Here is a 14630-nt window from a genome sequence, read left to right on the forward strand (position 1 = left end):
CCTGGGACCCAGTAACCCCCCTGCGCTCCCCCTGCTGGGAACCCCCTGGCTGTGGATGGGGGACAGGGCCTGAGGGCTCCCTGCCCCTCGAGGACACCCTGGGGCAGGGGTGAGGCAGAGTGTACCAGAGGGCATGGGGCGCAATGGCCAGGGGGCCCAGGCCGGGGGGGGCACAATGGCCAGGGGGCCCAGGCCGGGGGGGATGGCCAGGGGGCCCAGGCTGGGGGGAGGGATGGCCAGGGGGCCCAGGCCGGGGGGGATGGCCAGGGGGCCCAGGCTGGGGGGAGGGATGGCCAGGGGGCCCAGGCCGAAGGGGGGCGCGATGGCCAGGGGGCCCCAGGCCGGGGGGCGGGATGGCCAGGGGGCCCAGGCCGGGGGGGGGGCGCAATGGCCAGGGGGCCCAGGCCGGGGGGGGATGGCCAGGGGGCCCAGGCTGGGGGGGGATGGCCAGGGGGCCCAGGCTGGGGGGGCGCGATGTCCAGGGGGCCCAGGCCGGGGGGGGGATGGCAAGGGGCCCCAGGCTGGGGGGGGGGGCGCGATGGCCAGGGGGCCCAGGCCGGGGGGGGGGATGTCCAGGGGGCCCAGGCTGGGGGGGGATGTCCAGGGGCCCCAGGCCGGGGGGGCGCGATGGCCAGGGGGCCCAGGCCGGGGGGGGGGGATGTCCAGGGGGCCCAGGCCGGGGGGGGGGGGCGCAATGGCCAGGGGGCCCAGGCCGGGGGGGATGTCCAGGGGCCCCAGGCCGGGGGGGGGATGTCCAGGGGGCCCAGGCCGGGGGGGGGGGCGCAATGGCCAGGGGGCCCAGGCCGGGGGGGATGGCCAGGGGGCCCAGGCCGGGGGGGATGTCCAGGGGCCCCAGGCCGGGGGGCGCGATGGCCAGGGGGCCCAGGCCGGGGGGGGGATGTCCAGGGGCCCCAGGCCGGGGGGGGATGGCCAGGGGGCCAGGCCGGGGGGGGATGGCCAGGGGCCCCAGGCCGGGGGGGGATGGCCAGGGGGCCAGGCCGGGGGGGAGGGGCAGGCCATGGTGCCCGCCCCCCCCAGCGTTAGAGGTACAAAGCAGGCAGCAGAGACAGGTCCCGGAGCGGCCGCAGCCCTTTATTGAGCCCAGGGCCAGCGGGGCCGAGCCCGGCGCCGCCTGGAACCCGCGGGGACCATGAGCCAGAGCCCCGGGCTCCGGCCCCGTCGCGCACCGGAGCGGGGGCTGCTCCGCCTCAGGACAGACCCACAGCGCAGGGCGGGGCCGCCCCCCTCGGGGACCTCTGCTGGCCACGGGGGGGGGGGGGGTCAGAGCACGTCCAGGCGGGCGAAGGACTCGTCCGTGCCCAGGCTGTTCTCCACGAAGATCTCGTACTTCCCGGCGTCGCTCGGCGCCACCCGCTTGATAGTGAGAGTGGTGGAGCTGCTGCCGATGTCGTAGAACACCCTGGGGAGACAGGCAGCACGGAGACGGGGAGCCCCGGCCCCGCACCAGGGACCCCCGGGCCCAGCCCCACTCCTGAGACCCCCGGGCCCGGCCCCACTCCTGAGACCCCCGGGCCCGGCCCCACCCCTGGCCCCGCACCAGAGACCCCCTGGGCCCGGCTCCACCCCTGGCCCCGCACCAGGGACCCCCGGGCCCAGCCCCACTCCTGAGACCCCCGGGCCCGGCCCCACCCCTGGCCCCGCACCAGAGACCCCCTGGGCCCGGCTCCACCCCTGGCCCCGCACCAGGGACCCCCGGGCCCAGCCCCACTCCTGAGACCCCCGGGCCCGGCCCCACCCCTGGCCCCGCACCAGAGACCCCCTGGGCCCGGCTCCACCCTTGGCCCCGCACCAGGGACCCCTGGGCCCAGCCCCACTCCTGAGACCCCTGGGCCTGGCCCCCCCTCCTGGCCCCGCACCAGAGACCCCCCCCAGGCCTGGCCCCACCCCAGGCCCAGTACCAGAGACCCCCTGGGCCTGGCCCCCCCTCCTGGCCCCGCACCAGAGACCCCCCCGGACCTGGCCCCCCCTTCTGGACCCGCACCAGAGACCCCCCCCAGGCCTGGCCCCCCCCTCCTGGCCCCGCACCAGAGACCCCCCCGGGCCTGGCCCCACCTCTGGCCCCGTACCAGAGACCCCCTGGGCCTGGCCCCCCCTCCTGGACCCGCACCAGAGACCCCCCGGGCCTGGTCCCGTACCAGACACCCCCTGGGCCCGGCCCCCCCTCCTGGCCCCGCACCAGAGACCCCCCCTGGCCTGGCCCCACCCCTGGCCATGCTGTGCCCCAGATGAGTGCCCATCCTGGAGTCCTGGCTCCGCCCCCTGGGACCTGGCTGCTCCCCCCAACCCCGAGTCTGCCAGCGCAGCCCCTGCCCCTCACCTGTCGTCCTCCTCGATGTCCTCGCCGTCCTTGGCCCAGCCCACGTCGGGCGCCGGCTCGCCGCTGATCTGCGCCGTCAGGGTGACCGTGGTGCCCTTCTTGGCCTTGGTGCTCTCCGGCCCCTTCTCGATCTTGGCAGGCACTGGGGGGGGGGGCTGAGCTAAACCTCTGCCTTCCAGCCAGTGGGGCACAAGGCCAGCACCAGGGCCCCTGGGCTAGGCTGGTGCAATCCCCAGGGGCTGGGGGAGGTGGGGAGCCCCGGGGGTGGGGCAGGGAGGTGGGGCAGGCTATGTCTGCGTGTTTGCAAAGGGCTCTGGGCAGCACCCCTGAGAGTGGCCGGCTGTGCCCCCAGGGCAGGGTGCGGGGCCAGGGGAGACGCTGCGAGGCCTTGGGGTGCAGCACGGGGGGGGCACAGAACAGGGGCGACGAATCAGAGAACACAAGAATGGGAAGGGACCTCGAGAGTCAGCGAGTCCAGCCCCTGCGCCCATGGCAGCGCCCAGCCCTGACACAGCTGCCCAGCCGGCTCGCCCGTACCCCAGTGCTGGGGGTCCACAGCCCCCAGGCGCCTCAGCCTGCTTCACCCCCCAGGCCGGGCGTCTTCCCCAATGTCCGGGCTGCGGCCTGAGCCCTGTGAGGAGGGAGACCGTGTTCCCTTGGCCCCGGCGGGCAGGACAAGGAGCAACGGGCTCCAACGCAGCCAGGGGGCTGAGGGGGGCATTAGGGGAACGTCTCGACTACGCCCCTTTTTCTGGAAAGGGATGTAAATTAGACAGACCGAAATTGCTAATGAAGCAGGATTTAAATATCCCGCACTTCATTAGCATAAAAACGGCCGCTGCTTTTTTTCGGCATGAAGCTCTGTGGGAGAAAAGCGGCAGCCTAGAGGGGGCCTTTCGCTAAAGAAAGCCTTTTCCGATAGACCCTTACGCCTCGTCAAACAACCCGCAGGCAGAGCGGGGTCCCAGGAGGTTCCAGGGGGTCCCGGGGCAGAGCGGGGTTCCAGGAGGTTCCAGGGGGTCCCAGGGGCACAGAGCGGGGTGCCAGGGCAGAGCGGGGTGCCAGGGGGTCCCAGGGGCACAGAGCGGAGTTCCAGGGGGTATCAGGGGGTCCCAGGGGCAGAGCGGGGTCCCAGGGGATTCCAGGGGGTCCCAGGGGCACAGAGCGGGGTGCCAGGGCAGAGCGGGGCGCACAGGGTGCCAGAGGCGCTACCTTCCACCAGGATGCGGGCGGAGTCGGAGCACTCCCCGAAGGTGTTCTTGACGGAGATGGTGTAGCGCCCCAGGTCGGCCAGCTCCCCGTCCCGCACCACCAGGGCCACGATGTCGGGGTCCTCGAAGATGTAGCGGTACTTGGGCCCGTCCTTCAGCTCCTTCCCCTCCTTGGACCAGCGGATGAAGGGGTCGGGGAAGGCGCTGATGCGGCACTCCAGCCGGGCCGCGCTGCCCTCGATCAGCAAGACGTCTTTCAGCTCCTGCAGCACCCGCGGGGGCCCCTTCTCCTTCAGCTCCTTGCGGGACCTGGCGGGGGGGCGCTCACATGGGTCTGCCGGCCTCCCGGGGCCCCTGTGAGCCCCCTGCCCTCCACCTCCTGCCCGCACCCATGGGCCCCTGTGAGCCCCCTGCCCTCCGCCTCCTGCCGGCACCCATGGGCCCCTGTGAGCCCCCTGCCCTCCGCCTCCTGCCCGCACCCATGGGCCCCTGTGAGCCCCCTGCCCTCCGCCTCCTGCCAGCACCCATGGGCCCCCTGCCCTCCGCCTCCTGCCGGCCCCCGTGGGCCCCTGTGAACCCCCTGCCCTCCATCTCCTGCTGGCCCCCGTGGGCCCCTGTGAGCCCCCTGCCCTCCGCCTCCTGCCGGCCCCCCCGTGGGCCCCTGTGAACCCCCTGCCCTCCATCTCCTGCTGGCCCCCGTGGGCCCCTGTGAGCCCCCTGCCCTCCGCCTCCTGCCGGCCCCCCCGTGGGCCCCTGTGAACCCCCTGCCCTCCGCCTCCTGCCGGCCCCCCCGTGGGCCCCTGTGAGCCCCCTGCCCTCCGCCTCCTGCCGGCCCCCCCCGTGGGCCCCTGTGAGCCCCCTGCCCTCCGCCTCCTGCCGGCCCCCCCCGTGGGCCCCTGTGAACCCCCTGCCCTCCGTCTCCTGCCGGCCCCCCCCCCGTAGGCCCCTGTGAGCCCCCTGCCCTCCGCCTCCTGCCAGCCCCTGGGCCCCCCCCATGAACCCTCTGCCCTTCACTTCCTGCTGGACCCCTGTGCTCTCCCTGCCCTCCACCTCTTTGGTCCCCAGGCCCCCAGTGGTCCCCCTGCCCTCTACCCCCAAGTTCTCTCCAGCAGCCCCCCCGACCCCCGAGCAGGGGCCCTGTGCACCCCGGCAGCAGCTGGCAGTGCCCAGAGCCCTGGCCCAAGGTGCCCCTTGCCCTTACCTGTGCCCCCGGTAGGAGGCCTGGATGCGGATGGCTGCGTTCTGCACCTGCGGGTCATTAATGTCCAGTGTGCAGCCGGGGGGCGGCGGGTCCGTCGCCTTCTTGGGGGCCGCTTTGGACATCTGCCAAGGGGGATGCTCAGCGCCTGGGCACCACCCCAGGGACCCCTTTGCCAGAGCTCCCCCGGGACCCCCAAGTCCCTGAGGGTCTGTCTACACTACCCCCCTAGTTCGAACTAGCGGGTAATGTATGCATACCGAACTTGCTAATGAAGCCCGGGATTTGAATTTCCCGGGCTTCATTAGCATAAAGCCGGCTCCGCCATTTTTAAAAGCCGGCTTGTTCGAACCCCGGGCCGCGCGGCTACACGCGGCTACACGCGGCACGGGCTAGATAGTTCGGATTAGGCTTCCTATCTGAACTATGTGTACGCCTCGTTCCACTGTCTGTACACGGGGTTCGCACTAGCCGGCTTTTAAAAATGGCGGCGCCGGCTTTATGCTAATGAAGCCCGGGAAATTCAAATCCCGGGCTTCATTTGCAAGTTCGGTATGCATACATTACCCGCTAGTTCGAACTAGGGGGGTAGTGTAGACATACCCATAGACCCCCCAGGGGCCTCCAGACAGCCAGGGATCCCCAAGTGCCTCAGACCCCCCCGAGGCATCCCCATAAACCCCCAGGGACCTCCAGACAGCCAGGGATCCCCAAGTGCCTCAGACCCCCCCAAGGGACCCCATTCACCCCCGGGGACCTCCAGACAGCCAGGGATCCCCAAGTGCCTCAGACCCCCCCGAGGGACCCCATTCACCCCCGGGGACCTCCAGACAGCCAGCGATCCCCAAGGGCCTCAGACCCCCCCGAGGCATCCCCATAAACCCCCAGGGACCTCCAGACAGCCAGGAATCCCCAAGGGCCTCAGACCCCCCCGAGGCATCCCCATAAACCCCCAGGGACCTCCAGACAGCCAGGGATCCCCAAGTGCCTCAGACCCCCCCGAGGCATCCCCATAAACCCCCAGGGACCTCCAGACAGCCAGGGATCCCCAAGTGCCTCAGACCCCCCCGAGGCATCCCCATAAACCCCCAGGGACCTCCAGACAGCCAGGGATCCCCAAGTGCCTCAGACCCCCCCGAGGCATCCCCATAAACCCCCAGGGACCTCCAGACAGCCAGGGTTCCCCAAGGGCCTCAGACCCCCCCAAGGGACCCCATTCACCCCCGGGGACCTCCAGACAGCCAGGGATCCCCAAGTGCCTCAGACCCCCCCGAGGGACCCCCATTCACCCCCGGGGACCTCCAGACAGCCAGCGATCCCCAAGTGCCTCAGACCCCCCCGAGGGACCCCCATTCACCCCCGGGGACCTCCAGACAGCCAGCGATCCCCAAGTGCCTCAGACCCCCCCGAGGGACCCCCATTCACCCCCGGGGACCTCCAGACAGCCAGGGATCCCCAAGGGCCTCAGACCCCCCCGAGGGACCCCCCATTCACCCCCGGGGACCTCCAGACAGCCAGGGATCCCCAAGGGCCTCAGACCCCCCTGAGGGACCCCCATTCACCCCCGGGGACCTCCAGACAGCCAGGGATCCCCAAGTGCCTCAGACCCCCCCGAGGGACCCCCCATTCACCCCCGGGGACCTCCAGACAGCCAGGGATCCCCAAGGGCCTCAGACCCCCCCGAGGGACCCCCATTCACCCCCGGGGACCTCCAGACAGCCAGGGATCCCCAAGGGCCTCAGACCCCCCCGAGGGACCCCCATTCACCCCCGGGGACCTCCAGACAGCCAGGGATCCCCAAGGGCCTCAGACCCCCCCGAGGGACCCCCCATTCACCCCCGGGGACCTCCAGACAGCCAGGGATCCCCAAGGGCCTCAGACCCCCCCGAGGGACCCCCATTCACCCCCGGGGACCTCCAGACAGCCAGGGATCCCCAAGGGCCTCAAACCATGATCCGCAGACCTCCCTCTGGCTCCGCCCCGGCTTCCCGCCGCACCTCCCCCCCCCCCGCTGCCCCTCCTCCTTCCCTCCACTGCCCCTTCCCCCCCCGCTGCCCCTCCTCCTTCCCTCCACTGCCCCTTCCCCCCCCCCGCTGCCCCTCCTCCTTCCCTCCACTGCCCCTTCCCCCCCCACTGCCCCTCCTCCTTCCCTCCACTGCCCCTTCCCCCCCCGCCCCCCTCCTCCTTCCCTCCACTGCCCCTTCCCCCCCCCACTGCCCCTTCTCCTTCCCTCCACTGCCCCTTCCCCCCCGCCGCCCCTCCTCCTTCCCTCCACTGCCCCTTCCCCCCCCCACTGCCCCTTCTCCTTCCCTCCACTGCCCCTTCCCCCCCGCCGCCCCTCCTCCTTCCCTCCACTGCCCCTTCCCCCCCCACTGCCCCTCCTCCTTCCCTCCACTGCCCCTTCCCCCCACTGCCCCTCCTCCTTCCCTCCACTGCCCCTTCCCCCCACTGCCCCTCCTCCTTCCCTCCACTGCCCCTTCCCCCCCGCCGCCCCTCCTCCTTCCCTCCACTGCCCCTTCCCCCCACTGCCCCTCCTCCTTCCCTCCACTGCCCCTTCCCCCCCGCCGCCCCTCCTCCTTCCCTCCACTGCCCCTTCCCCCCCCCGCTGCCCCTTCTCCTTCCCTCCACTGCCCCTTCCCCCCCCCGCTGCCCCTTCTCCTTCCCTCCACTGCCCCTTCCCCCCCCCGCTGCCCCTTCTCCTTCCCTCCACTGCCCCTTCCCCCCCGCCGCCCCTTCTCCTTCCCTCCACTGCCCCTTCCCCCCCGCCGCCCCTCCTCCTTCCCTCCACTGCCCCTTCCCCCCCCGCTGCCCCTTCTCCTTCCCTCCACTGCCCCTTCCCCCCTGCCGCCCCTCCTCCTTCCCTCCACTGCCCCTTCCCCCCCCGCCGCCCCTTCTCCTTCCCTCCACTGCCCCTTCCCCCCCCGCCGCCCCCTCCTCCTTCCCTCCACTGCCCCTTCCCCCCCGCCGCCCCTCCTCCTTCCCTCCACTGCCCCTTCCCCCCCCCACTGCCCCTCCTCCTTCCCTCCACTGCCCCTTCCCCCCCGCCGCCCCTCCTCCTTCCCTCCACTGCCCCTTCCCCCCCCGCCGCCCCTCCTCCTTCCCTCCACTGCCCCTTCCCCCCCGCTGCCCCTCCTCCTTCCCTCCACTGCCCCTCCCCCCGCCGCCCCTCCTCCTTCCCTCCACTGCCCCTTCCCCCCACTGCCCCTCCTCCTTCCCTCCACTGCCCCTTCCCCCCCCGCCGCCCCTCCTCCTTCCCTCCACTGCCCCTTCCCCCCCGCTGCCCCTCCTCCTTCCCTCCACTGCCCCTCCCCCCGCCGCCCCTTCTCCTTCCCTCCACTGCCCCTTCCCCCCACTGCCCCTCCTCCTTCCCTCCACTGCCCCTTCCCCCCCACTGCCCCTTCTCCTTCCCTCCACTGCCCCTTCCCCCCCCGCTGCCCCTTCTCCTTCCCTCCACTGCCCCTTCCCCCCCCGCCGCCCCTCCTCCTTCCCTCCACTGCCCCTTCCCCCCCGCCGCCCCTCCTCCTTCCCTCCACTGCCCCTTCCCCCCCGCCGCCCCTCCTCCTTCCCTCCACTGCCCCTTCCCCCCCGCTGCCCCTCCTCCTTCCCTCCACTGCCCCTCCCCCCGCCGCCCCTCCTCCTTCCCTCCACTGCCCCTTCCCCCCCACTGCCCCTCCTCCTTCCCTCCACTGCCCCTTCCCCCCCGCCGCCCCTCCTCCTTCCCTCCACTGCCCCTTCCCCCCCGCTGCCCCTCCTCCTTCCCTCCACTGCCCCTCCCCCCGCCGCCCCTTCTCCTTCCCTCCACTGCCCCTTCCCCCCACTGCCCCTCCTCCTTCCCTCCACTGCCCCTTCCCCCCCCACTGCCCCTCCTCCTTCCCTCCACTGCCCCTTCCCCCCCACTGCCCCTTCTCCTTCCCTCCACTGCCCCTTCCCCCCCCCGCTGCCCCTTCTCCTTCCCTCCACTGCCCCTTCCCCCCCCGCCGCCCCTCCTCCTTCCCTCCACTGCCCCTTCCCCCCCGCCGCCCCTCCTCCTTCCCTCCACTGCCTCTTCCCCCCGCCCACAGCACCATTCCCCCGCACCTGCCGCTTCTCCTCCCCCTTCCTCTGCCGCACCATCCCTCCCCGCGCCCACTGTACCAGCCCCTCCGCCTGCAGCCCCTTCACCCCCCTCCACCCGCCGCCCCTTCGCCCCCCCCCCGCCCGCCATCCCACCCCGCCCTCCGCCTGCAGCCCCTTTACCCCCCTCCATCCGCTGCCCCTTCACCCCCCCGCCGCCATCCCACCCCGCCCTCCGCCTGCAGCCCCTTCACCCCCCTCCATCCGCCGCCCCTTCGCCCCCCCGCCGCCATCCCACCCCGCCCTCCGCCTGCAGCCCCTTCACCCCCCTCCATCCGCCGCCCCTTCGCCCCCCCGCCCGCCATCCCACCCCGCCCTCCACCCGCCGCCCCTTTGCTCCCCTCCACCCACTGTCCTTTGTCACCTCTCCCCGACCCCTCGCAACCCCTGTACCCCCAGCCCCCTACTGCCCCATCCCGTCTCTGCCCTCTACTCTTTCTCACCCCCCACTACCCCCCTGCCCTCGTCCCCACCCCCGCCCTGTCCTGCGTCCTGGGGAAATGGCGGGAGCTGGGCATGGAGCAGCCCCCCAAGGATTCCCTGTACCCCCCCCCGAGCCCTGGGCCCGGCCCTGAGCCGTAGGCACGGTAGGGGCTGGCACTGGGGGCTGAGTTCCAGGTGTCCCTGCCCCCCTGGGTGCATTGAGCTGCCTCGGGCCCCAGGCCCCCTCCCAGCTGTGGGGCAGGGCTGGGGAGACGTCTGTGCCAAGGGCCCGGTCCCACTTGCAGCCGGGGGGACTTACCAGGGCGCGCCAAGAGCTGCTGTCGGGGCAGAAAGGGCCAGGGGGGTGGCCGCACCCCCACAGGCCGGACTTTATACCCTGGCCAGGGAGGGGCCGGCAGGCCCGGGGGGCAGCTTCGCCGGAGGCCCCGGCTGCATTCCCGGCCCCGACCTGCCCTTCTTTGGCCACTCAGGGCCCCGCCCTGCGGCCGCCTGGCTGGGACCCCCACGCCCCAGCCCTGGCCGGCCTTATATAGCCCGTGTGCGGCCACCGGGGGGAATTGGGGCTGGGCGGATTGCAGCTCCTGCTGGCTCATCGCATACCCGCCCTCCGCCGGGACCACCCGCAGCTGCTGGGCAGGGGGGCTGGCTCGGCCGCTGGGCAGTGTCAGTGCCCCGCCCCCTCCCCCTGCGCCCCGGGGCGGCTCCCCACCCCCCACTGCGCCCCAGTGCGGCTCCCCGCATCCACCACTGCCCCCAGTGAGGCTCCCCGCATCCCCCACTGCGCCCCAGTGCGGCTCTCCGCCCCCCACTGCGCCCCAGTGCGGCTCCCCGCATCCCCCACTGCGCCCCAGTGCGGCTCCCCGCATCCACCACTGCCCCCCAGTGCGGCTCCCCGCATCCCCCACTGCGCCCCAGTGCGGCTCTCCGCCCCCCACTGCGCCCCAGTGCGGCTCCCCGCATCCCCCACTGCGCCCCAGTGCGGCTCCCCGCATCCCCCACTGCGCCCCAGTGCGGCTCCCCGCATCCCCCACTGCCCCCAGTGAGGCTCCCCGCATCCCCCACTGCGCCCCAGTGCGGCTCCCCGCATCCCCCACTGCCCCCCAGTGCGGCTCTCCACCCCCCACTGCGCCCCAGTGCGGCTCCCCGCATCCCCCACTGCCCCCCAGTGCGGCTCCCCGCATCCCCCACTGAGCCCCTGTGCGGCTCTCCGCCCCCCACTGCGCCCCAGTGCGGCTCCCCGCATCCACCACTGCGCCCCAGTGCGGATCCCCGCATCCCCCACTGCGCCCCAGTGCGGATCCCCGCATCCCCCACTGCCCCCCAGTGCGGATCCCCGCATCCCCCACTGCCCCCCAGTGCGGCTCCCCGCATCCCCCACTGCCCCCCAGTGCAGCTCTCCACCCCCCACTGCGCCCCAGTGCAGCTCCCCGCATCCACCACTGTGCCCCAGTGCGGCTCCCCGCATCCCCCACTGCCACCCAGTGCAGCTCCCCGCATCCCCCACTGCCCCCCAGTGCAGCTCCCCGCATCCCCCACTGCCCCCCAGTGCAGCTCTCCACCCCCCACTGCGCCCCAGTGCAGCTCCCCGCATCCACCACTGTGCCCCAGTGCGGCTCCCCGCATCCCCCACTGCCCCCCAGTGCAGCTCTCCACCCCCCACTGCGCCCCAGTGCGGCTCCCCGCATCCACCACTGCGCCCCAGTGCGGCTCTCCACCCCCCACTGCGCCCCAGAGCGGCTCCCCGCATCCCCCACTGCCCCCCAGTGCAGCTCTCCACCCCCCACTGCGCCCCAGTGCGGCTCCCCGCATCCCCCACTGCCCCCCAGTGCAGCTCTCCACCCCCCACTGCGCCCCAGTGCGGCTCCCCGCATCCCCCACTGCGCCCCAGTGCGGCTCCCCGCATCCCCCACTGCCCCCCAGTGCGGCTCTCCACCCCCCACTGCGCCCCAGTGCGGCTCCCCGCATCCCCCACTGCGCCCCAGTGCGGCTCTCCACCCCCCACTGCGCCCCAGTGCGGCTCCCCGCATCCCTCACTGCGCCCCAGTGCGGCTCTCCGCCCCCCACTGCGCCCCAGTGCGGCTCCCCGCATCCCCCACTGCGCCCCAGTGCGGCTCTCCACCCCCCACTGCGCCCCAGTGCGGCTCCCCGCATCCCCCCTGCCACCCAGTGCGGCTCTCCACCCCCCACTGCGCCCCAGTGCGGCTCCCCGCATCCACCACTGCCCCCCAGTGCGGCTCCTCGCATCCCCCACTGCGCCCCAGAGCGGCTCCCCGCACCCCCCACTGCGCCCCAGAGCGGCTCCCCGCATCCCCCACTGCGCCCCAGAGTGGCTCCCCGCATCCCCCACTGCGCCCCAGTGCGGCTCTCCGCCCCCCACTGCGCCCCAGTGCGGCTCTCCACCCCCCACTGCGCCCCAGTGCGGCTCCCCGCATCCCCCACTGCGCCCCAGTGCGGCTCCCCGCATCCCCCACTGCCCCCCAGTGCAGCTCTCCACCCCCCACTGCGCCCCAGTGCGGCTCCCCGCATCCCCCACTGCCCCCCAGTGCAGCTCTCCACCCCCCACTGCGCCCCAGTGCGGCTCCCCGCATCCCGCACTGCGCCCCAGTGCGGCTCCCCGCATCCCCCACTGCCCCCCAGTGCGGCTCTCCGCCCCCCACTGCGCCCCAGTGCGGCTCTCCACCCCCCACTGCGCCCCAGTGCGGCTCCCCGCATCCCCCACTGCGCCCCAGTGCGGCTCTCCGCCCCCCACTGCGCCCCAGTGCGGCTCTCCACCCCCCACTGCGCCCCAGTGCGGCTCCCCGCATCCCCCACTGCGCCCCAGTGCGGCTCTCCGCCCCCCACTGCGCCCCAGTGCGGCTCCCCGCATCCCCCACTGCGCCCCAGTGCGGCTCTCCACCCCCCACTGCGCCCCAGTGCGGCTCCCCGCATCCCCCCCTGCCACCCAGTGCGGCTCTCCACCCCCCACTGCGCCCCAGTGCGGCTCCCCGCATCCACCACTGCCCCCCAGTGCGGCTCCTCGCATCCCCCACTGCGCCCCAGAGCGGCTCCCCGCATCCCCCACTGCGCCCCAGAGCGGCTCCCCGCACCCCCCACTGCGCCCCAGAGCGGCTCCTCGCATCCCCCCTGCCACCCAGTGCGGCTCTCCACCCCCCACTGCGCCCCAGTGCGGCTCCTCGCATCCCCCCTGCCACCCAGTGCGGCTCTCCACCCCCCACTGCGCCCCAGTGCGGCTCCCCGCATCCACCACTGCCCCCCAGTGCGGCTCTCCACCCCCCACTGCGCCCCAGTGCGGCTCTCCACCCCCCACTGCCCCCCAGTGCGGCTCCCCGCATCCACCACTGCCCCCCAGTGCGGCTCTCCACCCCCCACTGCCCTACCGTGTGGCTCCCCGCATCCACCACTGCCCCCAGTGCGGCTCTCCACCCCCCACTGCCCTCCAGTGCGGCTCCCCGCATCCACCACTGTGCCCCAGTGCCGCTCCCCGCATCCCCCACTGCCTCCCAGTGCGGCTCCCCACTCCCCACTGCGCCCCAGTGCGGCTCCCCGCATCCCCCACTGCCCCCCAGTGCGGCTCCCCGCATCCTTCTGCACCCCAGAGTGGCTCTCCACCCCCACTGCCGCCCAGTGCGGCTCCGCACCCCCCACTGCCCCCCAGTGCGGCTCCCCGCATCCCCCACTGCCCCCCAGTGCGGCTCTCCACCCCCCACTGCACCCCAGTGCAGCTCCCCGCATCCCCCGCTGAGCCCCAGTGTGGCTCCTCGCATCCCCCTGCCACCCAGTGCGGCTCTCCACCCCCCACTGCACCCCAGTGCAGCTCCCCGCATCCCCCGCTGAGCCCCAGTGCGGCTCCTCGCATCCCCCCTGCCACCCAGTGCGGCTCTCCACCCCCCTGCCACCCAGTGCGGCTCTCCACCCCCCACTGCACCCCAGTGCGGCTCCCCGCATCCCCCACTGCCCCCCAGTGCGGCTCTCCATCCCCCACTGCCCCCCAGTGCGGCTCTCCACCCCCCACTGCACCCCAGTGTGGCTCCCCGCATCCCCCGCTGCCCCCCAGTGCGGCTTCCTGCATCCCCCACTGCCTCCTGGGGCGGCTCTCCACCCCCCACTGCCTCCTGGGATGGTTCTCCACCCCCTTCTGCGCCTCAGTGCAGCTCCCCACATCCCCCGCTGCGCCGGCTCTGCCCTGCCAGCCCTGTGCCCTGCCCTGCCGCCAGCCTGGAGAGATGCTGTTCCCGGTGGCCATGGCAGACGAGCAGCCACCCGCTGTTGGCCTGTGGGGCCCGTCAGTCGCTCGCGGGCTCTGCTCTGCCCCCCGCCAACTGACCAACCCCCTTCCTGAGCTGCAGGCACCCAGCGGGCACAGGACCCTGCACTGGAGCCGGACAGGAACCCCCTCCCTGCAGCCCCGTCACAGTGGCCCTTTCGGCTAGCCTCTTGCATGGGAGCTCGTCTGGCAGATCGACCCTGGCCCTAGGGAGGTGCACGGCCCAGGACAACCCCCAGCTATTGCCCCAGGCACCACCCAGGCCACCTCTTCCCACCCCCATGTGTGCCTCAGTTTCCCTGTGCACTGCACCAGTACCTAGATGCGCATGGGAATTTCTGTGTGAGTGCTGGTGCCCTGCCTCACCTGAGCCTGGGAGAGGGTGCAGCCAGGCGGGACAAAGTGGGAGTTTTGGGTTCCCAAGGGGCTGCCTGCAAGGGAGGCAGTCATGCCCTGGCGGTTACTGGTGTAATGGGTGGGGGGGGCTGTTCCAGGGCCCAGCACAGAACTGGAGCCCTGTGACTGGTGACCTGGCACCTGGCAGACTCAGTTTTTCTTCACTCAGCGCACAGTCAACCTGTGGAACTCCTCGCCGGAGGATGTGGTGAAGCCCAGGACTTTAACAGGGTTCAGGAAAGTGCTAGATAGATTCCTGGAGGTTACGTCCGTCAATGGCTGTGAGCCAGGCTGGGTAGGGCTGGGGTCCCCGGCCTCTGTTTGTCTGGGAATGGGTGACGGGGGGGGGTCACATGGAGATTCCCTGTTGTGTCCCCTCGCTCTGGGGCCCCTGGCCCCGGCCCCGTGGCAGTGCTTCCCAAGTGGTGTTCCGGGGACCCCGGGCTTCCGCGAAGTGACAAGAAGGGGTCCGCGAGAAAATTCCATTCCAATAACATGTAGTTATTAAAATCATCATAATAATTAATACTAATACTAAGAAATATGAAGCATTTATGGATTGTATTGAACCCAGTTCTCAGGTGTGTTGGTCTCAGGACCGTTTGTTTATTATTATCCTCACTCACTCGTGCGCCACGTTTCCAGCTCCACGGCAGCCTCAGGGTG

The 14630-nt window shown here is 72.8% G+C and overlaps 1 protein-coding gene across 1 annotated transcript; it reads right to left on the reverse strand.

Moving 5' to 3' along the window:
* Positions 1-1073: 1073 nt before the first annotated feature.
* Positions 1074-9799, reverse strand: SPEGNB (SPEG neighbor). The gene is made up of 5 exons (XM_089779588.1): positions 9603-9799; positions 4751-4872; positions 3551-3858; positions 2339-2480; positions 1074-1420 (listed from the first exon to the last, which is right to left on the reverse strand). Exons 2-5 carry the CDS (start codon positions 4870-4872, stop codon positions 1282-1284), a joined length of 711 nt encoding a protein of 236 aa, XP_089635714.1. The 5' UTR covers positions 9603-9799; the 3' UTR covers positions 1074-1281.
* Positions 9800-14630: the final 4831 nt, after the last annotated feature.

This window comes from Pelodiscus sinensis, chromosome 7, assembly GCF_052426305.1.
Source record: "Pelodiscus sinensis isolate ZL-2025 chromosome 7, ASM5242630v1, whole genome shotgun sequence".
In the NCBI taxonomy this organism is placed as follows: domain Eukaryota; kingdom Metazoa; phylum Chordata; order Testudines; family Trionychidae; genus Pelodiscus; species Pelodiscus sinensis.

Excerpts from the sequence above, each read along its gene's own strand:
- SPEGNB (XM_089779588.1), bottom strand. The coding sequence starts at position 4,872 with ATGTCCAAAGCGGCCCCCAAGAAGGCGACGGACCCGCCGCCCCCCGGC. Across the intron at positions 2,481-3,550 it reads CGCCCGCATCCTGGTGGAAG|TGCCTGCCAAGATCGAGAAG; the intron begins GTAGCGCCTCTG and ends CCCCCCCCCCAG. Across the intron at positions 1,421-2,338 it reads GACATCGAGGAGGACGACAG|GGTGTTCTACGACATCGGCA; the intron begins GTGAGGGGCAGG and ends CTGTCTCCCCAG.